Source organism: Loxodonta africana, chromosome 13 (assembly GCF_030014295.1).
Source record: "Loxodonta africana isolate mLoxAfr1 chromosome 13, mLoxAfr1.hap2, whole genome shotgun sequence".
Taxonomy (NCBI): Eukaryota; Metazoa; Chordata; class Mammalia; order Proboscidea; family Elephantidae; genus Loxodonta; species Loxodonta africana.
Window position 1 is genome coordinate 14,335,393 of NC_087354.1, and position 12,603 is coordinate 14,347,995.

Sequence of the window (12,603 nt, forward strand, 5' to 3'; positions counted from 1 at the left end):
TCATTCTGTCCTGGGCCCAGGGCCCTGGTGAGGCTGTGTGGCGCCATCTGCCTAAACACACCAGGCAATCATTTCTCTGCGGCTCACTGCCCGCTGGGGCTCTACGCAGCAAACAGAACATGAGGCCCCTCTGTTTGCTCTGAGAGCCCATAAACCACCTAGAGATTTTGCATTTCCTCTGGATTTAATTTGGAATCAGAACTCAGAATCCCTCTCTCTAGGGCAGCCAGCACCAAGTCTCCTGAGGCCCCCTACACCAAGGTAAGGGAATAGTTTGCTGATGTGTGAGAGGTAGGCATAGAAGTCGGAGGGGATCCTTTCCTCCTACTATGTTTTTTCCAAAGCAGCTGTGTAGACCAGGATTGGCAAACTACAACCTGCAGGCCAAATCTGGCTCAATGCCTGGTATTGTAAATAAAGTTTTATTCGAACAGAGCCATGCTTTACATGTTGTCTCTGGCTGCTTTAGTGCTACAACAGCAGAGCTGAGTAGTTGTAACAGAGACTGCAAGGCCTGCAGAGCCTGAAATAGTCACTACCTGGCCCCTTACAGAAGATGGTTCTTGACCCCTGGTCTCCCACCTTCTGCTGCCATATCCCTCCCCAAAGGCACTGATCACAGATGACTGCATTGCCTGAACACAAAAAATGGCCAAAGGGAAGAGAAGTACTGAAAATGAAATTGGTTAGTGTGTCAAAAATATTATCCTGCCAACCAAATAAACCAAACCAGTTGCCGTCGAGTCGCCTCCGATCATGACGCCCTCATGCGTGTCAGAGTAGAACTGTGCTCCATAAGGTTCGTGATGGCTGATTTTTCAGAAGTCGATCACCAGGCCTGTCTTCCAAGGTGCCTCTGGGTAGGTTCCAGCCTGCAACTTCCAGTTAGCAGCCGACCATGTTAACTGTTTGCACCTCCCAGGAAGTCCTGCCAACAGATGGGTTCAATTTGTGAAAACTCACCGGGCAAAACAGCTGTGATTTTTGCCCTTTCCTCCTACATGCTTTACCTCAATAAAAAAGTGCATGGAAAACAAACCAACCCCGCTTCCTTCGTTATCATGATCTTGGCATCATGGAGCTGACAGAGATCATAGTGCTGGCAGAGATAAGAGTCCTGTAAGGACTTGCAGGGGCCTTTTGGAAGAGCTGGCAGAGCCTCGACTTGGACCAGCCCGAACCATGGTCCTGCTGTCCCCCTCAGTGCCCCTTACCACCGTGGACCCTGCCAGTGAACACAAACTTCATGGGTCTCCAGAACTACTTAGAAACGCAATCTACGCCCAGCGTATTTAGACACAGACCACACCACTGACTCCATGTGGCCTCACGCTAGCCCAGGGAAAAGGGCAGAGCTTCAAATCTAACTGGTCTCTACCCTGTGGCCACGCAAGCTCAAAACAAGGTACAGGCATTTACGCCAAGCCCGGAAGAACATGGCTGCCACCTGGTCTCAAAGGGCAAATGTTTAAGGCAGTAACCTAAAGTTTAGAGATAATAACACTAGCTTGTTTCTTTAAGTTTGTGTGTAACTAACAGCCCTACATTCCAGACAAGCTGGCATCTAGTTATTTAGAAACCTGGTCTGCAGGCATTGACCCCTTAGAACTGTGTCATTTGTCATCTTAGCCAAGCACAATTCTGAGGAAGAAAGGATTTCAAGAGACATTTTGATGAATAACTGAAAGACTCATCAAAACCGCTTGGACTCCCCTGGCTTTATCTGTTCCTTGGACTGTAAAAACTCCATACTGCCTCATCATAGGTGCAGCACCCAGTCTCATACTGTGTCTTGTCCAGTTTGCAAATCGTATAATCTACTAACAAATCTGTAACATTATCTTAACTTTGTTTTGACTCTTAAAAATTATTCAAACAACTCCAAAGACCACGAATAAAGGAGTTAATAATTCTGAGTCTTTTCATTATAAAGTAAATGAGAGCTATTTATTTACTCATTCTGAAATTTAGTGACCTCTGGATTATGTTATTGTTAGTTCCCATCGAGCTGGCTCTAACTCATGGAGACCCCTTATAACACAAATGGAACATTGCCTGGTGCTGTGCCATCTTCATGATTGTTGGTGTGCTGCAGTCCGTTGTTGCGGCCACTGTGTATTTTGAGTGCATTCCAACCTAGGGAGCTCACCTTCCAGCACTATATCAGACAATCTAATGTGATCATTAGAGTTTACATTGGCTAATTTTGGAAGCAGATCACCAGGCCTTTCTTCCTAGTCTCCCTTAGCCTTGACGCTCTGCCAAAACCTTCCCCCCATGGGTGACCCTCCTGGTATTTGAAATATCAGTGGCATAGCTTCCAGCATCATAGCAACCTGCAAGCCCTCAAAGTACGACAAACTGACAGATGGGTGGTGGGGAGTATACTTAAGAGTCATTTAAATGTCTTCATTTCATAAAAAACCCCTCCCCCATGCAAAAAAGCACCAGAAATCCCCCTTGGGATGTTTAGTGTTACAGATGGCCAAGTTTTAAGCTCAGATAAAAAGCACAGTTGTGGACCCTGCTGAACTGACACTTGTATCCTGTTTCCAGACCTTCATTTTTTACAGTTCTTAGATTGGTCCTTCTGACAGCTCACTTAGATGTACTGTCAGCGTGGGTCTGGGATGTCTGAGATATTGTCTGTCTCAAGCAGAGGGGATTGCTTCAGAAGCCTTACCCCAACCCCTCCCTTCCTGACCAGAGAAGAAAAAACAGAGCACCCTACTATTTCCACATCACTGTCTGGCTAATATGGAAACTCTAGTGGCATAGTGGTTAAGAGCTACGGCTGCTAACCAAAAGGTCGGCAGTTCAAATCCACCAGGCGCTCCTTCGAAACCGTATGGGACAGTTCTACTCTGTCCTATAGCGTCGCTATGAGTCGGAATCGACTTGGCAGCAACGGGTTTGCTTTTTGGTTTTGGTCTGGCTAATGCCTACCCTTCTCTTCCTTCTAGTCCTGGACCTGGAGGCACGCACTGCCCGGGAGCCAGTGTGGAGCACACGGCCTGCGAAAACCTGCCCTGCCCCAAGGGCCTGCCCAGCTTCCGGGACCAGCAGTGCCAGACCCATGACCGGCTGAGCAGCAAGCGGAAGGGCCTGCTGACCGCAGTGGTGGTTGATGGTAAAGACATATGTCCTCCCTCCCTTCTCCCCCAGGAACTTAACACCCTCCAGGAAAACTCAAAGGGTACCTCCCCCATTCACCCAAAAGGAACAGGGTGCTCCAGGCCTCCTGCCCAAGTCAGCCATGGACTGACAGTGGGCTTGAACTTGGATGACCCAGCTCTCTGAGGTTTCCCCAAAGCAGCCGTGGAGGCAGGGAGCAGATGGGATTCGTCCTGTGCTCCCCCTGCCCCCCTTTCTCAGAGAGATGGATATGCTGGCAGCCTGCTCCCGGGCATCATGCGCTGCGGGCCCAGGACAAACCTTGCCAAGCATTAGGCGCTGCAGAAGCAGAACACTTGGGTGTGTATCTGTTGTTTCGCTTTCCAGTATTGATGCTTTCTTGCGTTTTTTTCTCAGCTCGTTTTGGATTTGCTCTTGTTCCTTGATTGAGGTGTTCGAGGAAATGTTGGGACCAGTTTATTATTTGGGAAAGATGATAAGTGTAGGTCACATTTTCTTTCCACGAGCTTCCTCCCTAATCAAAAGACTGCCCCACTGAGCAGCTGCAGACCTTTCCGATGCTGACACATGCTGGATGGCCTGTGATGTACGTGTAGGGTTTGTGATGTTTGCATATGGGAGATAAGGACTCCCCAAGACCTAATTCAGGGTTTTTTTACATCTCTAGTTCTGTTCATCTCCAGGAAATGAGAGTTTGTGCTGTAAAGGGGATAAGCAGGAGCTTGTTTCTGTTTATGGAGCAAACCATGGACCGGGCACTGTGGTTGGTTAGTGCAATATACATTATCTCAGCTAAGATACAAAACAACTGTGCGCTCTGAGCCTCGCTCGGAGAGGTCACAGGACATGTCCATGCTCAGGCAGCTGGCAAGGGCCAGAGGAGGGAGTGGACCCAGGTCCTTGGAGGGCTAAGTGGACTCACAGAAAATAACCAGCTATTATCTGACCTTTAGTACTCAAGTAGGACAGGAAGCTTGACTTTATGCAGGGTGAGGGAGTTTTAATAAGGATGGAAGTGATGGGTCTGATTTTAGACTGCCTCTTTTTTTTGTAAAGTGTTTTTCAGGAGAATGACACTCTCATACCAGATCTTCTGTTTCTTCCCTGTGGTCAGTTTTTATTTTGGTAGCTCAGAGGAGAACCACTGGGATCTGCATTCTGCCGTATGCTCTCACAGCACACTTGTGCACAACGGGATAAGGGTAGGGGCAGGCGTCATGGGGAACAATGGCCTCAGATCCACAGCTTTAAACCAACGCCTTGACCTGACTTATAAAATTACACTGTATGTAGACTGATACATAGGTAAGTAGATTGATAGGTAGGTAGGTAGCTAGAAAGATAGCTAGACAGATAGTTGCCATCAAGTCTACCCTGACCCATGGCAAGCTTATAAAACACGATGAAACGTTGCCTGATCCTGTGTCATCCTCACAGTCATGAGCATGTTCGAGTCCGTCGTTGTGGATGTTGTCCCAGTCCATCTCACTGAGGGTCTTCCTCGCCTTCGCTGGCCCTCTGCTTCACCAAACATAACGTCCTCCTCCAGTGCTTGATCCCTCCTGATGACGTCTAAACCAAGCGAGTCAGACAGTGTTCTGTTGGGATCCATAAGGTTTTCACTGACTAATTTTCAGAAGCAGATCACCAGGCCTTTCTTCCTAGTCTGTCTTCATCTCAAAGTGCCACTGAATCTTGCCCACCGTGGGTGACCTTGCTGGTATTTGAGCTACCAGTGGTGGCATAGCCTCTAGCATCACAACACAGAAGCCACCACAGTCCTACAAACCGACAGGTAGGTGGAGGATGTTCTAGACAGTAGCAGATGATACCCACCCACATCACTGGGGACTCATTTTAGAGCACTGGGACGCTCCCCAGACCTTTTCCTTAAAAAAGGAAAGAAAGAAAAACACCTTTGGCAGCTGTGTGATGGTAGCTGCACTGTTGCTTAACTAGCCAACATCGAGAGAGAGGCAGCCCTCACACCCGGGGCTCGTCCTGCAGACAGGGAGAGGTCAGCCTCCCAGGAGGGACGTGAGCAGCTGAAGGCACATCGCTGCTCTCTCTGCCTGGCCACTGTTCTAATGCAGGGGGACGGGAGGCTTGCAGGCGTCTCAGCACATCCAGCCCTAATCAGGAAGGGACAGCCCCAGCCAGCATTGCTGTTTTCCCAGCATGGCAGCGGGTTCTGAATAGAAGAGGCGTTCTGAACCTCCGACAGTCCCTGGAATGCCAGATAAAGCTGTTTCTAGATCCTCTCTTCCATCTTCTTCCATTTCACAGGAGCAAGAAGAGGTCAGGCCTCAGACAGACTCACCCCGTTTTCGTTTCCACTCAACTACGTGCACGAATTTGTTGTTATTCTTTCCTTGGTCATTTGCTTCAGTTCTAAATTCTCCTGCCTCATTGATTCAATGCAGAAATCCCATTTAAATGTCTGTTTTTCCACTGGTTTCTCCAAGCCCAGATTAAAGTTCTATTTTACTTTCCAACCGCTTTTGGATCGCCGAGCTCCTTGGTTCCCTTATCATCACAGTGACTGAAATTGTGTCTGCCCAGACCCTCCATCCAGGAAGCCCTGCCATGGAGCTATTTGGGGAGCTTGTTGGGTTCACAGTGTCTTTTTACCCACTTGCCTTTTGTTTCTCTCTGCCCAAGTGATAAATAATTACAGCCAGAGTGCCAATGCCTTTGATCTGAAAAGGGCAACCTTAGTTAGAAAGACAGCAAGAGGGCAGCACATATTTTGCCTTTGAAGGAAAGACCCCAAGTTCAGGGCTTTGCAAGGTTGGCTTAACACAGTCCTCCTCTTGGTTGGCATTGTCATGAGTTCTTGTATATTTGGTTGCATTTCTCTCTCAGATATACACAGAAGCCAGCAATTTTTAAAGGTTCGTTTCACAAGGGTAAAAACAATAATAAATGGCCGATTCAGAAGGCAGGGGGAGGTGGGGAATACAGATTGTAACTGTTCCTCTGAAAACCTTGTTTATAAAGGCACAATTATAGCTCAGCCCTGATAGGAACGATTCCTGTGGTTGGGCTCTGGGCTCTTCTGAAACCCATTATGACTGCCCTATTCATAGCATTGCTATCACTGCGGAATTCTTTGGCTAGTGACGCACAGTGAAAAAAAGGGGGGGGGGAGCTATATTTTTTCTTTTTTCTCTTATTAAAAAAAAAAAATTTCTTGCAGAGGTAGATTTTTCCAAGGGAGGACTCAGGACCACAAATCCATACCACCTCCAAAAAGAAGACAAAGACTCTCCTTACAAAATAATTCTAAGTGGAACAGCCTTTGGACAGAAACCCATTTAGGTGGCTAGCTGCCAAACCCACCCCATTTCTCCTTTCTCCATGGCATCTCATTTAAGCAGAAACCTTCAAGAGTTCAGGCCTCCCTGCCCAGGCCAGGAGGCCACGTGCCTCTGGAAGTGTCAGAGAGCTTGGTGGAGGCCAGAACTGGACGTGGCAATGCGTCCCTCAGCAAGGTGGGAAGAGAGGGGTCCCGCGGGGAGGTGGGGGGCTAGGTCTGAGCCACCAGGGAAGGAGGATGTGATGGTCAGAACTCTCTGTTTCCAAGTCAGCCAAGCTGGTGGAGTTGCTTCATGAAGCAGACAGAATTTGTTAAAAAGATTCACGGTGTCCCATGGGACCCAAGGGCCAGGATGAAGGTGGCCACATGAGGGTCTGGATCCTTGACCTCGGAAACCGTCAGGACCTTCTTCCACCTCCACACAGTACATGTTCCTGAGTCTCTTGCTCCTGCCCCCTCTGAAAACTAGCTTTCTCACAACTTGTCCATATACGGGCCAGTACAGCAATACCTCAGCACCTCTTACGAAGTCCACCGTCTCTCATCAGACCCTTTGGGACCAAGTATGTTTCAGAACTCGGGGCGTTTAGCGGTTAGAAACATCTGTCATGAGAGGCTTGCATGTTGCTATAAACCTGGACGGCTTCTGTGGAGCTTCCAGACTAAGATAGACTATGAAGAAAGGATGGCAATCTACTTCCAAAAATCATCTAGTGAACAACCCTGTGGATCACAACAGTCTGATCCGCAGGCAGTCATGGGGATGGCACAGGACTGGGCAGTGTTATGTTCTGTTGTGTGTGTGGTCACTGAGTTGAGGACCCACTCAACATCAGCTAACAGCAACAACAGGTGTTAGAAAGGTAATAATAGTGCATCTGTTATCTACCACGTAACACCCCCAGTGGGGCCCAGGGCAGCACTCCGCATCAGATGCACCAGTGTCTCTGCCAGGTCACCTACGACTAGTCCCACAAGGTGGGACACTAAAGACTACCAAGAGCCACATCTTGGTCAAAGCTGGTTGTGCTGCTAGATATGTTTGCCACAGATGTAGGAAAACATTCTCAGAGCTTTCTGGATTTCTGAATTGTGGCTAGGGGAACGTAGACTTGTGATCTGCCAACCATAAGCAGACACGACCTATCCATATCTGGATTTCAGTACTGAGTTCCCGAGAGAGACTCTGATTGGTCCAGCTACAGTCAGGTGGCCCCTGCTGGTCCAGTCAGCTGAGCCTGGCACCTCTATTGCCAGGTCTGGCTCCAAGGCCATGGCAGGTAGCTCTAGGATTAAGGGGTTGAGCCACCTCTTTGGCACATATACCCACAGAGGGCTGAGAGGGACTTGGGTGAGTCCTTGTGATGGCCTCAAACTTAAATGATGTCTCCACCTTATAAGACCTTGTACTTGCCAGCAGAGAGGGCAGCCAGAAGTATCCTCTTCATGGCAGAGCGCCAGGAGGAATTCTCTGGGCTCGTGATCATGTGGCTCACGGGCCTCTGAGCGTGTCTCGTGGCCCTGTCTGTGACTCCACCACCCAAGCATAAGTCCTGACAACAGGCCGGCCAATAAGACTCCAGGACCCACCACAGATTGTCTAGCCCCAATCAGAATTTCATCTCAATATATACCAGCGAGGCAAGAGTGAAGCTCTAAGCTTCTTTTCTTTGGAATATGGTGTTGTATGGTGCTGTATAATATTTAAGAAGATGTGACCTCCTATGCAACATCATGATGAATGGAGACAATACTGGAATTGTTAAGGATTTCATTTACTTGAATCACAGTCAACATCTGTGCAAGCAGGAGTCAAAACATCAAATGACGTATTACTTTGGGCAACTCTGCTACAAAAGACCGCTTCAAAGTTCCGAAAAGCAAAGATGTCACTGTGATGATTAAGGTGAGCCTGACGTAAGCTATGATTTTTCAAATGCCTCATAGACATGCCAAAGCTGGAAAATGAAAAAGGAAGACAGAAGAATTCATGTATTTGAATTGTGCCATTGGTGAAGAATATTGAATATACCACAGTGGTCACCTCTTACAAAGTCCACAGTCTCCATCAGACACTTTGGGACCAAGTATTTTTCAGAATTCGGGGCATTTGGGTGTTAGAAACATCTGTCAGCGGAGGCTTGCGTGTTGCTATCAAGCTGGACCGGTTTCTGTGGAGCTTCCGGACCAAGACAAACTATGAAGAAAGGATGGCAGTCTACTTCCAAAAATCAGCCAGCGAACAACCCTGTGAATCACAACAGTCTGATCCACAGGCAGTCATGGGGATGGCACAGGACTGGGCAGTGTTATGTTCCGTGACTGCTAGAAGAACAAACAAATCAGTCTTAAAAGAAGTAAAACTGAAATCCTCCTTAGAAACGAGGATGGCAAGACTTCATCTTGCTTAGTGTGGGCATGTCATCAGGAACAATCTGTCCCTAGAAAAGGTCATCATGTCTGGTAAAGCAGAGGGTCGGTGAAAATGAGGGAAACCCTCAGTGAGATGGGTTGACTCAATAGCCACAACAATGGACTCAAACAGATCAATGGTCATGAAGATGGCGCAGGACCAGGCAATGTTTCGATCTGTTATACATAAGGCCTCCATGAGTCGGATCTGACCCAACAACAACAATAACATAATGCTAATGATGTAAAGGTATGGACACTGTACCCCAAGTTGAATCCCAGAACTTTGTGTTATTTATCAGGTCCTGTATCCTATCTATTAATTTCTCACCCAAGGCAATATGGAGAGGGAGAAAAATTCAAAGAATTATGAGGGGCTCTAAGTCTCCTCTTCTGGCTCGAGTTTGAGAAAAGCTGTTTTCAGCCCCTTTGGGAGATAATGCCATACCTTGCTAGAAGTTTGGGGTGCCCTGAATTCTGAGGAGAGCCGTCAAAAAACGAGATGGGCAAATGGAGGGAGTTCTGGCAGAGTGGAAGAAGGAGGCCCCAACACTGGACTCAGTTTTGGACAGGGCTTTGAACTGGTTTGAACTGGTTCTGTCATGGTTGATGAAGTGATCCAGGAACAGACCTGAAGTTTTACAATTTGGCAGATTAGGCATGGTTCCCACAACAGGAAAAATTATGGGTAGAAGCCCTGGAATGGGAGACGCAGAAGAGGCATAAGTGAGCCCTTTCAGGAGCCTAATGCATGAGATTGGATTATTGGCAGCACTGTAGGAGAGTGCCACACATTAAAAGCGGAGCTGTCAGCCACCATCTTTGAGGGCGGTCCCACCATCTTTGAGCAGGGCAGCACTGCTTCAGACTGTGCTCAGAATCCAAAGGTGCAAGAGATTTTGGTTGCTAATGAGTATACTGCCCTTGTTCTATAAGAGGGAGATTAAATGTCTTGCGGGGCTTCAACCCGTAATTTTTCCCGTTCTAGCTATGTTTCTGGTTCACCTGAGCCGTGGAGGGGATTGTCTGCAGGTGGGAGAGTCAGTTTGGGTGGTGTCCGGTATGCCTTCACGTCCTGAGGCCATGGCCAAAATCCCTCGCACATGAGATTGGGCCCCCCTGCTTTGGGGAGCCCCAAGGCCCCCACTTGTCTAATGCTTACACTAAGAGCCCAGATGAACAACCGCCATCCCTCCCTTATCTGATTTTTCTAACTTACCTCAAAGCAGCCTCTACTTTTGTCTCCTAATCCCATTTTCATCTCTGCCCAAATCAGAGTATATACTCTGAAACCAGAATTTCCATGAGAGCGTCTCAGTGACACCATTCTGCCACATGTGTATTTCTGGCTCCGGAGTTCTCCATTCGGAGAGGAGACAGTGATGGCAGAGTGATTTCTTTGTGATTCACTAACCATAAGCAGATGCAACCTATCCTTAGGTCAGAGAGGACCAGATGGCAGAGAAGGGAGTGGGTCTGGCCCTGCCCACGGAGGGTCCTTGGTCAGTAACTCACATTCTGTGAGCCCCTTGTGTTCACTGGGAACAATGACATCACCTACCTGAAATGCCTGCACAGGACTTAGCTTGTTGCCTGGTGCCTGGCGATAATAAATAATCAACTCAGTGGCAGTGGGTTTTGTTTGTTTGTTTTTTATAATTTTATCATCATGACCACTGTATCAGTGTCCCAAGGCTGCTGTAACAAAATACCACAAGGTGGGCGGCTTATAAGAACAAAAATTTATTGTCTCCTGGTTCTGGAGGCAAAAAGTCCAAATTCAGGGTGTCAGCAGGGACATGCTCTCCAAAGGCTCTGGGGAAAGATCCTCTCTTGTCTCTTCCAGCTTCTGGTAACCCCAGACATTCCTTGGCTTGCAGCTGCGGTGTAACTTCACTGCCATATGACCGTCTCCCCTCTGTCTCTGTCTGTGTTTCTTCTCTTCTTTTTATAAGGATACCACTCAGATGGGGTTAGAGCCCACCCTACCCCGGTATAACCTCCTGTTAACTGATAACATCTTCACAGATCCTATTTCCAAACAACAGGCGGGGGGGGGGGGGTTAAAAAAAAAACTTGTTGCCGTCCAGTCGATTCCAACTAATAGTGACTCTATAGCACAGAGTAGGACCGCTACATGGGATTTCGAAAGAGCAACTGATAGGTTCAAACTGCCGACCTTCTGGTTAGCAGCCAAACTCTTAACCACTGTGCCACCAGGGCTCCGGTACAGGGAGTAGAACTTCAGTATATCTTCTGAGGGGCACAATTCAATTCATAGCACTTATCATCATCGTCATTACTGATATTAAACAAATCACCGCAGAGCTCAATTACTCCCAGTATTGAGTCAACATTTCAGTCTAAAAGCCATTGAAATCCACAGTTTTCTAACTGTTTTAGCTGAGGGGTCCTTTCTTACAGGGAAACATTAGAGGCAATTTGGGCTTGGGGTGGGGCGCTGCATTTCCTCCAGGTCCCCCCCATAAATTCTCACTAAGAACCTCAGGGTCCCAAAGAGCACCTCAAAAATCTGGTCAGATGAGCCTCCCTGGAACCTGCTCTCAGCCGCCTGTGGGTCTCCCAGAGCTCCCCTCCCATCGGCCACCGGCTTGGGTTGGCCCACTGAGATTGAGGACCAGCGTTATGGACTGAAGTGTGTTCTCCAAAAATGCGTGTCAGCCTGGCAAGGCCAGGATTCCCAGTATTGTGTAATGGCCCACCATTTTGTTATCTGATGGGATTTTCCTATATGTTGGAAATCCTATTCTATAATGTTAATGAGGTAGGATGAGAGGCAGTTATGTTAATGAGGCAGAACTCAAATCTACAGGATTAGGTTGTATTTTGAGTCAATTTCTTTTGAGATATAAAAGAGAGAAGCGAGCAGAGAGACAGGCAAAAACGAAGAACCAGGAGGGGAGTGTGTCCTTTGGACCTGTGGTCCCTGCACTAAGAAGTTCGTAGATGGAAAGATAGATGACAAGGACTGTCCCCCAGAACCAACAGAGAGAGAAAGGCTTCCCCTGGAGTTGGCACTCTGAATTCAGACTTCTAGCCTCCTATACTGTGAGAGGATAAATTTCTCTTTGTTAAAGCCATCCACTTCCCGTAATTCTCTTACAGCAGCACTAGATGACTCAGACAACCAACCACCCCAGCCTGCCTGCACAGAAAGGATCACTCCTTCCAGAGCATTCCCTGGACAGCTCAAGTCAGACCTGCCTCTTAGACCGTTCACATCCTGCCCTGTCCTGGCTTTCCGCATCCTATCCATGACATCTCTGGGACCCTAAAGACTGTTCGCTGCTCACCTCTCCCCAGCAGAACCCTGCAGTGTACCCTGGATGTGGGAGGGGAGCAGTCCATCTTCATGGGAGGAATTCCCATCTTCAGTTTGCTGATCTGGGAAGCTAATGACCTCCACTGTACTCTTACGAACAGACTTTTTCCCCCCACAACTATCTGGACAAACCAAGTTGGAAATTTTCACCACACCCCCTGAGGCTTTCTTCTAATACTTCCTGGGACAGGGTTTCCCACCGCCTGTGAGCCAGCAGACACTGTAGGAAAGGCACCGGGGGAATCCAGGGGTGGTTCCACGAACGTCATCCAATCATGAAAGCCCCAGCGGGCTGGGCAAGACGGAGCATCTGTCCCAACGAGAATGCTCCAGCAGGGATGCTGAGGTTCTCAGAGGTCACTTCAGCTTCAGAAGGCTCTCTATTCCTGCCTTG

The 12,603-nt window shown here is 48.1% G+C and overlaps 1 protein-coding gene across 1 annotated transcript in view; it reads left to right on the top strand.

Annotated features, from left to right (window-relative positions):
• The window catches only part of ADAMTS17 (ADAM metallopeptidase with thrombospondin type 1 motif 17), a 389,915-nt gene that overhangs the window by 297,728 nt on the left and 79,584 nt on the right, over positions 1-12,603 (top strand). Inside the window, exon 12 of the mRNA XM_064267055.1 lies at positions 2,964-3,130. Coding sequence (XP_064123125.1) covers positions 2,964-3,130 — 167 coding nt within the window. The remainder of the gene's footprint in view (positions 1-2,963; positions 3,131-12,603) is intronic.